This window comes from Pleurodeles waltl, chromosome 6 (genome assembly GCF_031143425.1).
Source record: "Pleurodeles waltl isolate 20211129_DDA chromosome 6, aPleWal1.hap1.20221129, whole genome shotgun sequence".
Lineage (NCBI taxonomy): Eukaryota > Metazoa > Chordata > Amphibia > Caudata > Salamandridae > Pleurodeles > Pleurodeles waltl.
Window position 1 is genome coordinate 717,086,526 of NC_090445.1, and position 20,884 is coordinate 717,107,409.

The following is a 20,884-nucleotide window of genomic DNA, read 5'->3' on the forward strand; positions in this document are numbered from 1 at the left end:
ATCGTCTGTAGTAATTACCCATGGAGCTTGTTGGGGGAGAAAAGAAAGTCCCCTCGATAAGTGAGACTCCTCAGTCCACCAAGTTAGAGGTGATATCATGGGCTTCGTTATTCTGATGACATCGTCAAAAGACCCCCTGGACTGCATCCACTGAAGGTCTAGCTGCTCCTGTGGGGGCCTCATTCTGAGACAACAGAATGGTATCAGAGGAATGCAGGAGGACATCATCACCCACAAGGACTTGAAGAGGCGAACGGAAACATACTTTTTTTTTCGTAAGCACAAGGGATATGAGCTTTCTCCGTCTCTCCTCTGTAGGAGTTGCATTGTTGGTGGAAGTGTCCAATATCGCCCATAGAAATGTTCTCCTTCTTTAGGGCTGGAAGACTGACTTGTTGCGGTTGACTGTTAAGCCTAGGCCTGTAAACAGCTCGATGCAGGCGCATGTGGACTTCAGTGCCTGAGACCTGGACTTGGCCTTGACCAGCCAATCGCCCAGATACAGGAAGACTTGATGGTTCTGCCTTCTGAGGAAAGCTGCTACTGGAGCCAAGCATTTGGTAAAGATTCTGGGGGCCGATTTCAGACCGAAGGAAATGGTCTCTGGCTACTACAAATCTGAGGTACTTCCTGTGGGAAGGGTGTATAGGGATATGGAAATATGCATCCTGCAAATCGAGGGCGGACATGTAATCTCCCAGGTTGAGAATGGACAGGAAGTCTGTTAGGGTGATCATACGGAATGATTGTTTCTTGAGATAAGTATTGAGATCTGTGAGGTCTAGGATTGGGCACCACTTCTTTCGAACCAGGAAAAACCGAGAGTAGAATCCCTTTCTTTTGTCCTGATGTGGAACTTTCTCTATAGCTCCCTTGAGGAGCATCGACTCGACTTCCTGCTTGAGTAAGTGCAAGTGCTTTACCCTTCAAGGGAGGGGAGGTCTTGTAGGAGGGCACTGTAAGAATTCCAAAGTATGGCCAAATTGAATGAGATTTAAGACCCATTGGTCTGATGTTATCTTTTGCCAATTGTGAGAGTAAAGAGAAATCCTTCCCCCTAGTTTTGTATCCAAGGAAAGGTTTGCAGCCGGAGACACCAGAAAGTCATTGTCTGCGTCCTGTGTCCTTTGCTTGCCTTCCAGCTTTTCCTCTCTGCGAAAGTCATGAATAAGCCGCTTGCGGAGGCAGTCTCTGTGGGAACTGGGAACGAAAGGACTGAGAAGCCACAGAGACAGAGGGGTACCTATATTGTTGGAAGCCTCCTCTATATGATGAATACCCCCGACCTCTAGCTCCCCGAAAGGGCTGTCTTTTAAACTGCAGCATGCCAAGGGACCTGGCTGTATCAGTATCCGTTTTTATTGACTGAAGCACATCATCAATGTGCTTCCAGAATAGGGCTTCACCATCAAAAGGAAGGTCCAGAATTTTGTTTTGAACCTCAGGCCTAAACGAAGTTGCTCGGAGCCAGCCCTGCCTTCTTAGAACCGTGGCTCCTGCCATCTGCTGGAAAGCCATGGTGGCGATAGCCATTGCACAGTCTATAACTTCAGCAGAAGACCTCTCACCCTCTTGCAAGACTTTCTTGGCTTCCAACTTAGAGTCCTCTGGCAGCTGATCTAAGTAGGGAGCGATGTCCGCCCATAGCTGTCTATCATATCTGCCTATGATAGCCAAAGAATTAGAAGCTCTTATCATAAGCAAAGCCATCAAAGAAAAACGCTTCCCAATATTATCGAGCCTTCTACCCTCATTGTCCGGTGGAGTAGGTATAGGCGCTGAAGGGTTTTGGATCTACGATGTGGCGCTTGGGCAATGACTGAGTCCGGTTTGGGATGGCCCGTGAGGCAGGCCGGAGAGTCTTCCAGGGCCTTATATTTCTTGTCAAGGCGAGACAGAACCGGGGTGACGGTCGCCAGGTTCTTCATTACCTTGATGCCCTCATCCCAAATATAGTCCACAATTGGCATGGACTTTACACTTTTTTGAAATGGCTCTTTGAAATCATACAGGAAACAGTCCATCTGCTTCGTGGGCATGGACAGCTCAAACCTCTTTGCAGCTCTTTCCAACAAGTTGTGAAAACCCCAGATATCACCAGGAGGGGAATCCACTGGAAACGGGGAGGGTGAGGACAGGGTAGGAATCTGATAATCATCCCACTCTGTTATGGCATCGGCAATTCCCCCTCCTCTCTGTCATCGTCAGATGAAGACAGATCTTGTGTTGGGATTGAAACCAGCGCCTGTGGTGGTACATGCAATGGCTGGACCCCCGGATGAACGGGAGTGGAAGGAAGAGGCACAGAGGGTAGCATAAAAGGATGCTGTACTTCAGAGCCAGCTGGCATAAACCGCCTTCTATAGTCATTCAACATCAGTTGTAAGTCAGCTATGAGTGATCCCGGCAAATAAACCATCTGCTCCTGATAGGGATACTGCTGTGGTTGGGAATAAAATGAGTGTGGATCATGCTGTATGCCCTCCTCTAGATCCTGGCACTTCACATGTAATTCTGATGGGCTATGGGCAATCCCAAACGGGCCCTCATCTTCTGAATCTTTCTGTTCCAAAAGATTTGTAGGTACCAAAGCTGATACCCTACTTGGAGATGTAACCAGTGGCGAAAGTAAATAAGACTTATGTCTTTTAACTATCATCGAAGGCATCGCCATCGTCATCGTCGACGGCAGCACCGACGGAGACAGCACTGACGACAAGGAAAGTCTCATAGACGAGGAAGCCGACGACGGTAGCACCATCATCGACGGTCCCTCCGGCAGCATCGTCGACGGAGAAGAGGCGTTGGAAATAATGATCGTCGACGAAGTGACCGCAAAAGCCGTCAACGAGGACATTGTCGATATGAACATCATTGAAGAGGAAGCAGCCGTAGAGACAGTAGACGTCGTAGTCAATGATGAGGCTGTAAACACACCTTTCGACGCTGCCGTCGACGATGCTGTCGTCGACGGTGTCGTCGTCACAGATTTTCCAGATGGCTTCTTAAAGACATGTTTTACCACAGGATGTGGCGTTGGGGGCACGGAAAAGGCTCTTTTGCTGCATTCTGAGGAGACAGAACCTTCCTTAGAGTGTCTTTTAGATGAAACAGAACTCCTGTGTGAAGAACTGGAAGGACTGCCAGCTTTAGAAGACACCTGTTTGGTCTTTTTATGAACTTTTCTAGGTGGATCCTCAGAATGGTGAGCTTGAGGAGATCTGTCTCTTTTTTGTAACTTTCTTGATGAGGAGGAAGAGGACTCCTCACTGTCAGAACCAGACACTTGGTTTGATCTGGATTTCAACTTCTGGAGCAAAATCAGAAGCCTACCTTCTCTGTCAATGAGGGTTTTGTTAGAAAAGGTTCTGCATACCTTGCAGTCTTTGGCTACATGGTCAGGATAAAGGCAATAAATACAGTCTTTGTGTGGGACTTCAAAGTGAAGTCTTTTATTCCCACAGGTTTTGCAGGCTCTGAAAATACTTTTCTTTTCCTTACCTGACATGTCGAATTTTGACAAAATACAATTCCTTTAGGCTAAGTAAGAAGATGGCACCTTACTTGCTGAAGAAATCCACTTTCTGTGAAGAAAAAAACAGTAGAGATAGACTTCTCTGGAGATTTGACTGAGCAGAGATCTGAGGGAATGGAGCTTCTCACATGAGGGTTCTAGAGGGAGGGAAAGCCTGATTAGCTGGGACTTGCTTTGGTTCTTTATAATCATAGAGACAAAGATAGGCTATTAAATTGAAAGCCTTTGGGCCTTTTTTCATTGCAGTAGCTTCTATATTGCTGTTTTGATGTACCGGGGGCTCCCATCTCGACGACGGGGAAGGATTCAAGCATGTGAATCTATGAAAGTTCCAATACTGGAGTAAATCATGGTTACTCAGTGTAGCCAGGTCACTGCAATTTTGTGGCGACGGGGAACCAAATGATGCAGGGGGGTTGACAAAATGATGGTCAAGGGCATCTTCTTTTATATTTAAATAGCTCAAGTATTTTAAATGTAATGGTCCTGGCTCAATGTCCTGGTTTTTTACACGACACAAAGCAAATTCAGTGAACTGAAAAGGATATTGGAAACAAGCAAGGCACAAAGAACCCTGTTTAAACATTTAGGATTTGTAGGGATGCCTAGCTATTCCTATATTCTCATAATGATCGCGTAAGCCTTGTATCTGATCTTGTATCTCAACAAATCTGATCTTATGTTTATCAGATAAAATTAACTTTTCTAGGGCTGCAAGCCTATACAGTTGCACGAAAAATATGTACTGTGTCTAATTTCTACTTTGAGGAGTCTATTTGTACATCTGTGGTTTGCTCTTATTGGCATATATCGTCTAACTTATATAAATGACAACTTAGTTTAACTCTTATGTTGATATTACCCCCTGTACATCCAAAACTATTGCCTCTTTGTTTAGAGGAAAACAAAGTCAATGGCGGGGCAATCATGCTCTAGCATCATGGAAGCAGACAGCAAGTGAACCGATAACGGAAGGTGCGAGTAAACACGCACTGCTATGTACCCCCGGGGGACTGAAACTTGGGATCGGTATGTTTTGCAATGACAGAGATGGAGCTCAGTTTATGGGTAGCACATTCTTACAGTCACCTGTTTTAAAGCGCCTGTATGATAATGTAGCTGCTTCCATTATTACAATAATTTTCATTATTTATTATTTTGCCATTTTGCCTCTCTCTTCTGGAAGCATTAACAGGGCATAGGGTGAAAGGACACCAAGTGAATTCTGGTAACAGCAGTTGGCTCTGATGTTATGCACCAGTCTTAGAAAACACCCAGAGAAACCAGAGAAGATTTTGCTGTGAAGCCCCTTGGTTGAGAAACCTGTACACCAGATGCTCCATTGCACAACTCAGTAACAGATGAATGAACAACATAGCAAACTCCTGCTTAACAGGAGATACTTCTGAACACAGAGGCGTTTGGTCTCTGCTAAGACAGGTGTTCAGGAGGGTGGCCCAGCTCTCAGCCTTCATGGAGCGCACAGTGGATGGTGACTCGAAAGAGCCTTGTTTCAGCCTGGCAGGATATGGTGACAGTAATCCGTCAAGCAAGGACACAATTTGCCAAGGTGTCACTGACAAGTTTTGATAAGGAGGTAGCTAATATGTACATGGTTTTTTACGCCATTGCACAGGTATAGGCACTGTTTGAAAGATCAGGCTGTTGACACAATACTTGGTTCAACAAACTTGAACTGTCTTTTGCTGGTGAAAATCATGAGGGCAGTCTTGGCAGATGTCCTTTGGGAGGAGATCGCTCTTATGAGACTTTTCTCAGCTTCTTTCCAGAAGACTGAAGTCAGTGCAGGCTCTGTCCAACGGCTGGCGTTTACTTTAAAGGGAGTAATGGTTTCTAAAGTACTGGACGACAGAGGCTGAGATTCTAAGCCTGAACATATATAGTAGTGTTATCTGCAGAGCGCTTAAAAAACGAACATGATGGGCAACTGTGTCCTTTTTTTTAGAACGTATTTAATAAAAACTCAAAGCTACAGCATGTTAATAAATAATAACTAGCCAATTGTTAATAGCATCCAAAGCTAAAATGAATACCTACTATGAAAAATAATTAGATTAAATCAGAGGGTATGCAAATTGTCAACACATGTTGTAGGCTGAAACAGTTACATCAATGGTGAGCGTAGACCTGTCCCCAACAGTTACATCTCCCACTGTTCTCCACAGTTCATAAATGTTCATTCTGACAATCAAAGTTAAAGCAACACATATGGTCTGATGGGAACGGTGGGTGGATGATATTAAGAAGAGAAACTAAAACATTAATGTTTGCAAAAAGCATGAAGAGTGAAATGTTGCTGTTTTACAGACTTCTACAACTGCTATATGATGCTGCAAGGCCCCACTGCTGGCCTTGCTCTAGTGAAGTTGGTATTAAGTACCAGAGAAGTTTGAACATCTTAAATGGCATAGCATCAGCTGTACGGAGGACTGCTCATCTCATAAGGATGCTTTCCACCACCTTAATGGCCTTCATAAATCTACTATAATGGCATAAATCGACCGTAGGTCTATGAAGGAGCCTGTCTCTCTAAACGGAGTTTAGAGCTATGGGACATTATAGAAAACTGAGGCCTTCTTAGCTGAACATGTACGACCTTTTGGGTGGAAAACTGGAAAAAATATTTAATTAATGAACTCAAATTCAGTTAGTACCATTATACCGCCAAGGGGACCATCTTGTCTTAGTGGAAGATGATGTAAGGCCCTTAGACTTGGTGCATGCCAATTTCCAAGCAGAGATGATTGCTACCAAAAAGACGGTCTGCCGATAACATGATACATATCAAGAGAGATCACAGATCCCAAAAATTCCCAAAGAATACTCCTCTGATGAAACATTTTCCACATAAATTTGGGATCGGAGTACCTTTGCACAGCTACCAGCTAGCATAGGTGCTAAAAAGGCTTCCAAGTTTCCTTAGCTTCAAGGCAAAAGTACAAACACGAGAAACGTGATTATTACTAGTATACAGAGTTGCTTATGAACCCTACTCATATTTTCACTCTTTTGTTCAACAGCATAGAAGCTAGAAAATGACGAACCAAGAAAAAAAAAAGAAAACTGAGATTATACCTTTTGTAGGGGATGAAGTGAGGATATCTTCAGGAAAAAAGGCATATCCATCAGAAAATATTTTACCAAAGGTAAAGCAACTTGTTCAACTTTTCAATTGTAAAACGTGATCAAGAAGATTTCTCTTTTTTTGAAAAACTCGTCTAGATGTAAAAAATAAAATGTCATTGAAGCAGGAAGATGTGGCTGACTTTTCTCCTTCTGAAGAAAATAGAGCAGGTTTGAAATCCAGACCTGACGAGGTAAAGTCGGAGTCACGAGGATGAATGGGTAGCTTGGCCTCTTCCTGATCTTCGGAGCATTTTCTGAGTGTAAACCATTAAGGGAAGGCACATATCAATATTTCCCACCAGTCAAACATCAGGCCTTCCCCAGTGGCACTAGAGATTGTTCCTCCATGTCCATTAAATTGATCTAAACTGCTGTTCAGCACACCTACAGGTCATTAAGAACAAGTTACTTATCTCAGATAATGCTGTCTCTGATAGAGACTCTAGCCACAGATTCCTCACCTTTTTTAATATTCCCAAGGCATCAGGTGGGATCTGCTAACTTTTACATAGTACCTCGGTGCGCAAGAAGGTGGCGCAGTGTGACTCCACAATGATGCCATTCCGCTCTGGAAGAGACGTGCGGGGACTATTTAGGTGGCATCACCGTATATTGACATTGGTTGCTTTGAAGACTGGCAATGGTTGCAGATGCAGAGCCCCAAAAGCGAACTGATATAGTAGTTTGCTGATTTCTTGACTTGGGATCCTATTTATTGGTAGAGTCCAATCACAGAATGGGGAGGAATGGGGAGTAATCTGAGGCTAGACGCTGTCCCAGAAAGAGAATTATCAAAGGTAAGTTTCTTGTTCTTCTGAGAGAGATTCAAGTCACAGATTCCTCACCTTTTGAATAAATACCAAAACAGTACCCATGAGAGGTGGGCTGTGAATGGACTCAAACCAGAAAGTCCTGCAGAACCGATTGGGCAAAGTTCCCTTCTCGGCGGATCTGGCTAACTAGGCAATAGTGCTTTGTGAACATATGGAGGGACACCAAAGCAGCTGCCTAGCAGATGTCTACGACAGGGACTCTGCATGTTAATGCAGTGGTAGCAGCTTCGCCATGGTGGAGTGGCACACAAGCCTTCTGGAGGCTGCTTCAGTGCCACGGCATAGCAGATTTTAATGCAGAGCACGATTCAGCAGGAGATGGTACACTTCGCCCAGCCTTGTCTTTTTTCGTTCCAGGGTATTCCACAAACAGTTGATCATTCACCCGGTGTTCTTAGGTATGATTGATGTAGAAACTGAGCACTCTCTTAAGGTCCAAGCAATGGAATCTCTCCTCCACCTTAGAGGGGTGAGGCAGAGCACAGAATGCTGGCAGTGTGATGGTTGGACCGACGTGGAATGGCATCACAATGTTCGGAAGAAAGGAAGCTCTAATTCACAGAACCAGCTAATCGGGGAGGAAGGTGGTGTATGGTGGAGGAACACAGAGCCCGAAGCTCACTCACATGCTATGCAGCGGTGATAGCAATAAGGAACATAGTTATAATGGTGAGAAACTGTAAAGAACAGCTGTGGAGTGGCTTAAAGGGCTACACATTAAATAAGTAAGTAAAAGATGGAGATCCCATTGGATCATCACACCAGAGAAGGGGGAAACGTGCTGCAGCCTTTTAAAAAATCGCACAGCATCTGGTGATTAAAACTAAGAGTGCTGATCAGGAAACCAGAAGAAGTCCAAGAGGGTAGAAACATAACCCTTCACTGTGCTCAGAGTAAATCTATTTCGGGCGAGAGACAGAACAAATAACAAAAATATTAGTTTGGCCTGGAGGGGTCAACCTAACCACAGATACATCCCAATAACAGGTGTATACAGTTTTCGTAGAGGGCTGCCAAGATTACGTCAACCACCTCCGGAGCAAGGTTGAAGATGTTCAGCTGTTTCCGCTCAATCCTTATGCATTAAGGTGGCAGTGGCGAAGGCCCGGGTGAACAACCCTGTCCCGTTGCTGCAACAGCAGGTCCTGTCCGTGGAGCAGCCTGATCAGACAACATATGCACTAGCCCAGGAACTGTGGACACCAAACTGTCTGTGCCACATCCAGAGCCACTAGGATCACTTGGGCTCAGTCTGTCCTGACCTTTGTGAGAGCTCGGGCAGAAGTGGTATCAGCAGAAAGGCTTAGAGAAGTCCTGCATTCCACTCTGGATGCCTTGGAAACTCCAACACGCAGAAGACTTGCTATTGCACGTTCTCGGTGGTTGTAAATAGATTGAGCCAAAGGTAATTTGGTGGATGAGACCTTGCACCATCTACCAGTATGACTGGCACTCGTGATCCACAAGGTGCTAATGGCAGAGTTTATCTGCCCTGGTGCTCAATGAGGCCACTAGATGGTTCGACGCAAGGAATATACCTTGGTGGTCCAGCCATTTTTTAGAGGGGGCAAGGTCTCCTGGCATGGGGTCCATGACCCCCCACCCTGTCCTCTTTTGTGCAGTACCACATAGTGGTGGTGTTTTCCATGAGCACCTGTACCAACCTCCTCTTGGCAGATGGCAGGAATATTTTCAGCGCCAAGTGGATGGCCCTCCACTCTGGTAGATTGATCTGGAGACTGGACTCCACCGGAGACCAGATGTCTCTGATCTCTATGTCTCACAGGTGGCTGTCCCAGCCCAGAAGCAACGCATCGGTCACCACTGTGACCTCTGGGTGGGACTTCAGATCCCACTGCAGAGCCTGCATATATCACCTGGTGCACTCGACCAGCAGGATCCAATCGTTCTCAGCAGCTTCAGAGTCGGCCTCACTGAAATCCAGGGTAAAGGCTGAAATATCGGTACCATAGACTGAATGTCTTGGACTCTCTTTCCAAGGGGAAAGGCACAAAACCGAACCATTTCCAGAATGACTCAGATGAAGGGAAGCATTTTAAAAGGATTCAGGTTTGACTTCGGCACATTGCTAGTGAACCCCAAAGATGACACAAGGTTCACTGTATTCTGGAGGTGGTTGATGACTGCTAGGCAGAGGAGAGTAATCCTTTTCCAAACGTTTCCACTATCTTCAATTTCCAATCAGGGGAAGTGATATGAAATTTTTGGGGTCGGTCCGGCTAGTGGAAGCTTGCACCACAAGACTCTTCAGAGAGTGGGGTGCTCCCACAAAAAGGCTAGGTCACCTCAAGCAGGACAATGGCACCTGGTGATTTGTCAATTAACTGGAGGGCCTGAACAAGGTTTAGCTCAGGCCCCTAGCAAAGATAACCATTAAGCTCTTGATAAAAGGGAGGGGACACTCAGAAGCAGTCTGGCCAGGCTGCAGGGCTTTGGTTAGGATGTTTGGTTTCACTTCCATGGTGATGGAGTTGGAGATCAAGGACTTCGGCTGCCCTTCGAAAACCTATGACATAAGAGGGCAGTTCTTCGGTGGGTGGGCAATGGGGAGAGAAATAAACTGTCTCTGGGAGCGTAGCTAGACCACTAGCTTCCTGCAAACTCCTCATACCAATGGTCCATGGCACAGGAATGAGCAAACTCCTCAACCTAGTCGTAATCACTATCCGAGTCCGTGCCAAAAAGGAAGTGTGAAGAATGTTGTCTACCTTGTGGTAAAGCAAGTGCAGAAGATCTGCAGTGATTTTGTTGTGAAGTCGGACTGGTGTCGGAGAGGACAATTAGGGACACATTTTCGGGTGGCAAAGACGGCATTGGCGTCAAAGAGATCCTTTTGACGAGGAGGCTTAGTGGATGGATCCAGCAGAGTATTATCTGTATCCATAAGGACCCAGCTGGAATGGCTGGACCCAGCAGCAGGATCTGGACCAGCAGTGTTGACTGAGCCAGAAAATGTAATGCCTAGGGCTGGTCCCCAATATTTGCACCACAGTTGCCAGCAGCTGCCCCTGAGATGATGGGAGCAGCAAAGGACCAGGAGAGAGCTGTAGGGGGCTACTGAAGCACTGGGAGGTTAGGGATTATGGCAGACCACCTAGCTTTTAGTGTGGCTCTCAGAGCAACTACAAAGTCGTTCAAGTTGAGTACTGAGGACTACCTTGAGGGAAAGCGTAGGCAAAACCGTGCAACATTACCTCACGGACATAAAGGGTACTTATTGTGGCACCCAGTGGCCAAGGTCAAGTATTTTACTTCTGGACTTTTTCCCCAAACAAATTTTTATCTAAGTTGACCTCTGTATCTCATGCAGGATCAGTGCACCTTTATTCCACACTTAAGCCAGTCATTCCAGAGGAACTTTATACCCACAGTTGCACACACTCTATACATAGGCATCAGATTACTGGTGAGTTATCCACGTAGGAGAGCTAGAGTTTATAGCGGTCACAATGTTTAAGTTACAGTGGATAACAAAAAAACATCTTATATCCAGACCACTGTGTAGGTTTTTGAACGCTCTCTAAGTGGGATAATGGGGACATGGTCCTACATTAGGAAGTTGCTGATCCCAAGAAAAGCAGGTTCAGATCCACACACTTTGGCAGGCAAAAGGGAACTCAATATGGCACATAAGTAAAGAGAAGCAAGTATAGTGCACTGCATGTAAAAGCTTCTAATTAACGCTGTAAAAGGAGTGCGTTCCTGCATCTGGAGCCAAGGTACCACAAAGTTAAGAATAGGAAAGAGCCCGCACTTAAGAGTTCTTTTACGTTATCATTTTATTCAAAAACTTCAGTAATGTGGATCTGGGTTCCTGGTCCTAACAGAGTCTACTACATACTATAGGACCAGACATGGATCATTAAAACCAACATGAGTGAGGACTTTAGCTAGTGGGCAGACTGACCGAACTGACCAATATGAAGTTACCATAGGAATGCTGTGATTTTTATATCAACATTTTACAGCCTGTAAGCACACACTATCTCTTGGTACCAATTAAGGTGAATTTTCTGAAGTTCACCCTACCTTCATATGACACACAGAATCAATTTAGTGCTCCTGTGTCAGGCTAATATTGCTATAAAGTTTCATAAGCAATTGGAAATCATTAGTGTGAAAGGGAATCTCAATGCTGTTGTCCCGCTGCTGGTTTACATGTAGTGGCTTGGCATATACAAATAATGCAAGAGGTGAAAGGGCACAACCAGAGCGCATCAATACAATACCAGTGAGACCTGGCACAAGGACTGACTTCTCTTACCGTGCCCTGGGTATGGTTCCCAGTACCAAGTATCACTCATCTTTACTAGTGGTCTCAGACAGATGTCACCCACAAAAATCTCTCCTTCAGATCTGGTGCTTGAATAAGAGAGGGGTAGTCTAGGAGTAAGAGAGATAGCTACGCTTGAAGTGGCGGGTGATGCCCTGTACAGGATTAACACAGATCCGGTCATCAGAAGTGACATCCACAGGTTTTTACATTTACGTTTGTGGTGTAAAGAGAATAGGAACAATGAGCAAGTAGAAGTAGTTCTACAAAGTTCTGTACAAATCAAATGCAAAGTCTGAAAAGAACTGTAACCCAGCACAGGCTGTAGCTCACGCAGATGGGTGAAAATGTATTACTAAGGAATAAGCACCTATTGAAAGGATGTAGGAAGATAGGGCATGGCACGCAGGGAATTCCTTGGATTCTTTATATACATTTCCTGACATTATTGTTGATTCCGACAGTACAATTATGTGTTGGGGAGAAACAAGAGGACTCCAATTGTAAAAATGGCTAGCAAGAAAAGCAAGAAAATCATTTATACTCACTTATCGACCTTTTTTTAAGAGGACTGTATATATTTATATATAGACAAACACCAAAAAATGTATCCTACATGGTGTCCCAGGATGTTCTTGCTTATATGCACATACATGCAGCCCAGCAGGACAGTATATATTCAAGTTCAGCACAACATAGCAGGGGACATGGTCTGTACATAATCACCTGACCCTGTAGGAAGTACTGGCCTGCACTCAATCGGCTGGAGCTGATCAGTTCTCACTGAACTCAGAAGGAGAAGATGGCTTGTTCTTGTTTGATATAGAACATGAAGATTTGTTTTGTACACAACACCTTTCATCTACCTGGAGCAGCTAATTAGTACAGTTCACTTTTACCTCACCTAAAAAGAAGAGTATGTTTGCACTTCTTCCACTTAAGAGGCACTGGTCTGGCACACTGACGTGCAATAGCAAATGCACTTCATTGTACATCTTCATGAGATGTAAGAATGATGGTTGTGCTGATGCTCAAGAAAAAGCGGAAGCTATAGGGAAACCTGGATGGAAGGGACTGTGGAGACAAGATCTGCATATGTTAAGCTACTGGGGGCTGTATAAATCTCTCCCACAGGGGTTCAGCACCCAAACTGCACATGTGGCCATTGGTCTGCATGGCAGGGAGGGTGATGCAACAAAGGAGCAAAGTGGAGCACTGATGCTGACAATGTCACACTTCTATCTAACCACTTCCTGCGCTACAAGACATTGCTCCACAGGAGAAGCTGAGTTGTATACACTTACCAGAAAAGAAAAAAGCCTCTGTATGGTCATCTGAGGCACTTTGTATATACTTACCTGACTCAGCATAGCGGGCTCCCTATACACACACTTGAATCCAGAGGGCAGAGTACCTGACGCTTAACAGGAAGTCGCGCTTTCCACACAATCGCTCCGGATTTAGTAGGGTAACTAGCTCATTAGACTTCACACTCACCTGACCCAAAAGGAGGAGCTGGTCAGCACATTTTCGTGTGTGATCATATGTCGATCTCTTTACTTCTTGCAAATAAACTCTCTCCAGCTGAAATTTCTAAAGAAACAGAAGACAAAATATATCAAAATGATACCCTTATATTTAATTTTAAAAACCTTCCCTCCCATCACCAAATGCTCGTCTCTAATGAGGCCGAGGAACTAGAAGAAAATTATGTACAAATCAACCTGGATAATAAGAACTTTTAACACTCTTATGCATGCAGGAAATCCCCATCTTAAATTTCCTGTTGCCAACAAGCACTTCATAATCTTTCTAGATCAGTGGTTCCCAACCTGTGGTCCGGGGACCCCTGGGGGTCCGGGAAGCCTTCTCAGGGGGTCCGCAAGAGCCTAGAAAATAAAAAAATATTAACAAATATTGACACATTAGGTCCTCAGCTTCCAGTAATGACTCAGGAGGGGGTCCCTGGATTCCAATGATGATTCAGTGGGGTCCCTGGGTTCCATTAAGTTAAAGTGGGGGTCCACAGAAATCAAAAGGTTGGGAACCACTGTCTAGATCTTAAAAAGGCTGTTATCTGTATGTTAAATCATCAGAACGTTAAGAGTATTGAATTTTAAAGGTCTTTATCAACAAATCCATCCTATTAACATATAGGTGATGCCAAAAAAGAAATCCAGACTTCCTGGATGGTTGACTGTTGCAAAACTCAAAAGATCAGCACTGCACTTGAAAGTTGCTGAATTTAACAACTGTCTCCATCCTCATACGCTCCACATAAAGTTATACAATATCCTGAAGGAACAATTTCACTGAAAAGATAATATTGTCACAAAAAATAATCTGCAAGACTGCCACAATGCACCAGATAAGAAAAGTAGCTTAAAAATTCCTAAGTTGATGTTTGATTAAGACAGGAGACAGGACCGTGTTAAAGCCTTGTACATTTCCAGGGAACATTTATTTACTTTCCTCTTGGTAGAGTATTATGCTTTGATTAACAAGTTATTTACCTTCAGTAACGCATTATCTGCTAGAAACTCTATCTAGCTGCAGATTCCTTACCTTACAACTTCCTGATGTCAGGTTGGAATCCAGAACTTTTGCAGAGCAACACGCTTGCGCTCGTTGTCGGGCAGCGTCGTTCTGATCTGTGTGGCATCGTTGGTGTCGGTGGAGCCATCTGTGACATCATGGACACCTATTAAGGCACCATCTAGGCACACGTATGTCAGTTCCTTTTCCACTAACTTCCACGGCAGAAGCGCCGAGCCATGGAGAGAAGTAACAGCTTGTCTGTGCAAAAAACTAGGGTCCTGAAAGTGACAATACCTGACCCTATTTAGATGTATCTGCAGAGCGGGGAGGTATGTGTGGGTGTAAGGAGCCTGCAGCTGGATAGGGTCTCTACCAGATAACGTGTTACAGAAAGTAAGTAACTTTTCATCTGATAGAGACTTCTAGCTGCGGATTCCTTACCTTGGAATAGATGCCCAAGCCATAACCTCAAGGGGGTGGGCTGCAGACAGATCTTCTTTACTCTTAAAAAAAAGTCCTGTAGGACCAAACAGGCAAAGTGCCCGTCTCTACGGACCCGATTGTCCAGGCAGTAATGTCTTGCAAACGTGTGCAAGTATGCCCACATCACTGCCTGACAGATATTGAGAACTGGAACACCCTGTGCTAACACAGTGGTAGCAGCCTTGCCCCTGGTGGAATGAGCTCTCAAGCCCTCAGGAGGCTGCTTCTTGGCCAGCGCATAGCACATCTTAGTTCAGAGAATGACCTAGGGTGAAATGGTTCGCTTCTGCACTACCCGACCTGTCTTTGCTCCCAAGTACCCCACAAAGAGTTGGTCATCCACCCGGAACTCTTTTGTGCAGTCAAGGTAGAACGACAACGCTCTTTTTGGGCCCAGTCAGTGGAGTCCTTCCACTTCTTTAGAGGGATGCAGTGGAGCAAAGAAGGTGGGCAGGGTGATATTCTGACCCAGGTGAAATGGGGTCACCACCTTAGGGAAGAAAGAGGCACAAGTTCAAAGTACCACCTTGTCCGGGAACATGGTGAGATATGGTGGCTTAGATGAGAGACTCCTGGCAGATGTTATTGCTACTAAGAAGGCTGTCTTGATGGTGAGCAGCAGTAGGGTACAGTTGTGCAGTGGCTGAAAGGGAGCACACAAAAGAAATGTGAGAACCAGATTCAAGTCCCACTGAGGCATAACAAATGGCGTGGGGGGGGGGAACACATGTACAAGCCCTTTGAGAAATCCATGTACAGTAGATGATTAGAATAACAAATGCTGATCAAGCAGCCAAAGGAACACAGATAAGGCTGAAAGATAGCCTTTGAGATAGCCTAAGGCAGAACCCTGCTGGGCAAGGGATAAGATAAAGAGAAGAATGTCAGAGAGAGAAGCAAAAAAAGGATCAATAGACATTTCTGTACAATAATTTATAAAATGATTCCAATGGCAGGAGTATAGCGTCTTAGTGGATGGATGCCTGGCTGCCAAAATAACTATACACACTTCAGGAGGAAGGTAGAAGACTGTTAACTGCTGCTGCTTAATCTCCATGCATGACGGCGCAGAGTTTACAGGTTTGGGCGGAGAACCTTCCCCTGCTGCTGTGACAGAAGATCTTCCGGAAGGGGCAGCCTGTTTGGAGGATCAATGCTCATTTTCAAAAGGTCGGGATACCAGACTCTCCTTGCCCAGTCCGGAGCCACCATGATTACTTGGACCCAGTCGTTCTTGATCTTCTTGTGAACTCTGGGCAGAAGTGGTATGGGTGGAAAGGTGTACAGGAGACCTGAGCACCACTTGTGACGAAAACCATCGTAGAGCAAGTGCCGCTTTGGAAACTCCAACGTGCAATAGTGTGTTCTCTGCAGAGACGAACAGATCTAACCAAGGCTCTCCCCACTGCTAAAAGAGTCCTTGTGCCACCTTGGGGTGAAGACACCACTCGTGATCCGCTAGGCATCGACGGCTGAGTTTGTCTACCCTAGCATTCAGAGAACCTGCCAGCTGTTGAACCACCAGGGTTATGCCCTGCTGTTCCAGCCATGTCCAGAGATGCAGGGCCTCTAGACAAAAGGTCCAAGTCCACAGACCGCCCTGCTTGTTGCAGTACCACATTGCAGAGGCCTCAAAAGGGGCGAAAAACAGACTGTTGGCGAGGGGTCGCTGAGAGGCCCAAGGAGTTGGCCGTAGCTCAGGAGTCTTTGAAGCGCTCCAGCGCCAAGCCTGCCATTTCGCTACATAGGTGGGACCCATCGAAGGGCATGTCCATAAGGTTTGCATGGACATCCCCTGAAAAGCCAGATGTACAAAGCCAGGCAGGGCGTTGAAGGGCCACCGCCAAATCCACTCCTGATAGTAAACTTGGCTGCATCTCTCCCATCTTTGACTGCTTGTGAGAGAGTTTCCCGCATGTTCTCCGGGACCTGAGGCAGCAGCTGTGCCACTGTATCCCATAAAATATGGGAAAAACGACCCAATAGGCATGAGGTGTTTACCAACTGCAATGCCAGGCTGGAGGAAGAAAACATCTTCTTCCCAAGCTAGTCCAGCTTTTTGGATTCCCTATTGGGGGGAGCTGAAGGCAAGGCACCATGGGGAGTGGAAGCTTGGACCACCAAGCTCTCCAGGGTGGGATGTTTTGTGAGGAAGCTAGGATCACCCGGAGCTAGGCGATGGTGGGGGCCAACTGCCCGATTTACAGGAGCCCCTCTGCTGGATTTGGACCACATTGCCAGAAGGACATCTGTGAGAGCTTCATTAAAGGGTAACATTAGTTCCTTTGTGGAACCTACCGGCTGAAACACCTCTGTCAGATGGTTAGGCATGACCGGCACCACAGATCTAGTTCCAAGATCTGAGCTGCTCTATGCACCACCATAGCATACGATGCTCCTTCCTCCATAGCCACCGTAGAAGGTGTGAGCATGCCAGTATGTGTAGAGGTATCCAGTCGACAGGCCTCTCCTAAATCCTCACACCACTCCATTTATTCCAATTGAGACTCCAGAGGGACCTTAGACCCCTCCCCATTCCTCACCAGTGACTGGCTGATCACAGAAAGGCTGAGGCAATGATCTGGCCCCTATTAGCGCCGTTCGGATCATTGATTATTAGAACAGGCCTTGCACCACTGGTGGGCGCCGGAAGCATCGACATCAGGAGCGACACCAGAGGAGACTGACTGTGTGGACTCAGCATTGTTCCGGACCCGATATTGGATCCAACAGACCCAAACGGCACAAAAGCCGCCGGCGTGGAACCAGATGGGGCCCCTACTGACCCTGTGGGACCCGAAGACGTACCGACGGGGCCACCCCGATCAAATATGAGATACATGGCCTCGTAAAACTCTTTGAGCTCAGCAGGGGTCGCTCTGGCTACTGGAAAGGTGGGGGAGGCTCGAAGTCGGCCCTTGCAAAGGCTCTGCAGAATCGTGCAAGGAATGTTGATGTTCCCGACTTGCCTCGTTGGCTGAGGGTCAAGGACTTCTTCTTCTTGTGCCTCTTCCTCGAATGCACAGAGGACCTCGAGGCTAGGCGTTCCTGGAGAGGTCCCGCGAGCTCCTCCTTGACCAGCACCGTGGCATTCAAGGAGTCACGCCGACCAGCATCGATTGCCAGGCTGCCATGAGCTTAAGGGACTGCTCCCTCAAAGCTTTCGGAGCCATGGACCGGCAGTCAGAACACAACTTTGAGTTGTGGTCTTAGTCTAAATACCAGAGACATACCTTATGGGAGTCCATCACCGACATGGAGCGGTGATAGGAGCTGCATGCCTTAAACTCAGTCTTCCTAGATGACATCCTTCGCACAGACAAAAAAAATCTTCGACAAAAAGTCGAATAAACGCATGTCAAAAAAGAAAGGGTCGCTCGATTCAGGATCTGCACTTTAACCGGTGCGGAAGGAAAAGAACTGACATACGCGTGCATGGGTGGTGCCTTTATAGGCGACCGTGATGTCAAAGAAGGCTCAAATTATGCCACACAGCAAAAGTTCTGGATTCCAAGCTGACACCAGGAAACTCTAAGGTAAGGACTCTGCAGCTAAAAGTCTCTATCAGATAATAGAAGCTGCAAAACATTTTGCAAAAGGAAGGACGCCATTGTGGAAGCAGGCAATCAACTATCATGAAAAAGTAATGATCCAAATTAAACTGGAACTGTTCCAGATTGACTCTGTAGCACAAGAATCCTGAGAATGCTATGAAAATGGAAAAACCTTGAGGCTGGGGACACTAAGGTAGAGTTTTCTGTGTTAATTAATCCATGAGGTGGCTCATGCAGCAAAGCCCAAGAAGAAGGGCCTATGATAGAGTAAGCAAATAAAATAATTCATTTCGGATTGTCATTTTAATTCAGGCATTATTCCTAACTGGGTAGAAAAAATAAATCATTAAGCACAATGCTTGCAGAATAGCTTAGGGGTAATGAAACTGCCACAGGAGGACGCAAGAAGATGAGCAACATACACAAAGGTGACATTTCTGGTAAATGGGAGCAGACAAGCATAAGTGGTCTTCTTTCTGTTTCTAAACAACAGGCAGAAAGAGAGGCTATGAGTACACAGGATAAATGAACATACTGCTCACACAAGAATGCCCCTCTGACAGCTCCACACAAAAACAAATTAAGTGGCGATATTGCTCTTCTAAAGGTTTTAAGATTTTCCTTTATTCTGAGCGACAAAAGTGGAACTAGTTTTATATATTTACAGTATGTAACAAGACCACACAAACCCATTCTGGCACATAACCCAGTTGAGAGTCGCCACACACAGGAAGATTGCACCTCATTCCACTCTACAGTTAGCATATAAGCACTTTCTTGTATTACCTTTTCTTTTATTACTCACCTTTATCAGGAAAGATCAGAAACAAGAGGGAAGCCTGGATGCTTACCAATAAAATTTTCAGTAACTATTCATCCACAGTGGCCTTAATTAGGATGGAGATTCAGGTTCATGTAGAAAACTACCCTAAACATTGCTAACTGCTTTCCCGTTCATCTGATCCACACGGGCGTATAGTAGACCATTCTCCATTCGCATACTTAGACATTTCTCTTCGCCGCCACATTAACAATGTCTGGCAATACTTGTAATTACACTCTTGTCTAAAGCAAGATCCAGATACATATAATTTGTGGTGCATTTCATTTTTTCACTTTCTGGTACTTTTACTGGCAGACACATCCATGGTGAACATGTAATATTCCTTTCAGTGACTTTAGAGAAAGTATGCCTAAAGCAGAATGGTAGTGTTCATGCAGCAAATTTATGGATCACCTGGGTAGGCCATACAGACGTGCCTCAGAAATGTGCAATGTATTATATAAGAAATGGAGATTTTCTTGATACTTCTTTTACATATCATGACACTGCTAATTAGTCATTTGCCCAGGACAGGTTCCCACTTAGTTTTGACCTTTAATGGTACTACAGGATATTCCGCCAGGAAAGTATTATACAATTTCAAGTTTTCTTCTAAACCCACCTTGTGATTTTACAGTTTAACAGTGCTTGCTTCTACAGCTGTCTGAGAAGGGCTGGTCATGCTGTCAGAGTATTGCAATGTTTCTTGTGTATAGGGTGAAGAGTTGTTTCTGTATTCTCCAAGTCTCACAGAAGACCTAGCATGACCTAACCTACCCAACTGGATAAAGATCATCAATAGTTTAACATCAGTCTCAATAGAGTATTTCCGGGAGTAACACTTAATGCCTGTTTAGGAAGGCTGATAGCCTTGAGAAAAATCTGAAGGAAACTGAATTTTGGGACCACTCTGTGCCCTAGTTGCCCACACTTTTCACAGTGCAAGGACCGCACAATAATGTATGTTACTTCCTTGGGGTCTGACCACAAACCTTTTATCAGTGCATTTGATGTTAGGCATTGTCATTGTCAATCATCCTTGTCAGTAGGTCTAGATATCCAACCATCTGCCAATCCGCCAGCCTGCACTAAGTGTGCAAGTGGAGTACTTTGTAGTTTTTCAGAAAATCCTGATACCTGTTGTCTGTGGCACCCAGATGGTAATTTTAGTCCAGAGGTATTCTCTGGGTGTAGTCTTTTAGAATCAACCATAACATTAACATATCAAGGGGCTGGGCACTTTCGTGGTTTTCTTCACTGGCATAACTGGGAATACATATCAAAGTCTGGGGACCATCATCATATTAGTTATTGCAATATTTCTCATAATAGGCAAAGGGTGAATCTCAGTGATTAATGGTGTTGGAGAGTTTGGCCTCCAAGGCACATATATAAATAGTTTTTTTTTTTTTTTAGAAAGACTGATTTAATGATTATGTCAAAATATTTAAACTCTTATCAAATAAGGCCCAGCCATTTACAGGTCAACTACTCAACCTGACAGCTGGACAGAAGATACAATGCTTCAATCAGGATCTCACTTCAGTAACAGAAGAGACTTGGTTGTTCCCTAAGTAGAGCCTGTCCGTCTTTTTATATTAGTCTGAAAGTATTTAGCATCCAGAGGACACGCAATATCACTACAACCCCAACAATATACCAAAAGGTTGAGGTTTT

The 20,884-nt window shown here is 45.1% G+C and overlaps 1 protein-coding gene across 2 annotated transcripts in view; it reads right to left on the reverse strand.

The window, feature by feature from the left end:
- The window catches only part of WDR11 (WD repeat domain 11), a 646,314-nt gene that overhangs the window by 34,129 nt on the left and 591,301 nt on the right, over nucleotides 1-20,884 (reverse strand). For both annotated transcript variants that reach the window (XM_069239226.1, XM_069239227.1), the window contains exon 24: nucleotides 13,307-13,402. In XM_069239226.1, coding sequence (XP_069095327.1) covers nucleotides 13,307-13,402 — 96 coding nt within the window. The remainder of the gene's footprint in view (nucleotides 1-13,306; nucleotides 13,403-20,884) is intronic.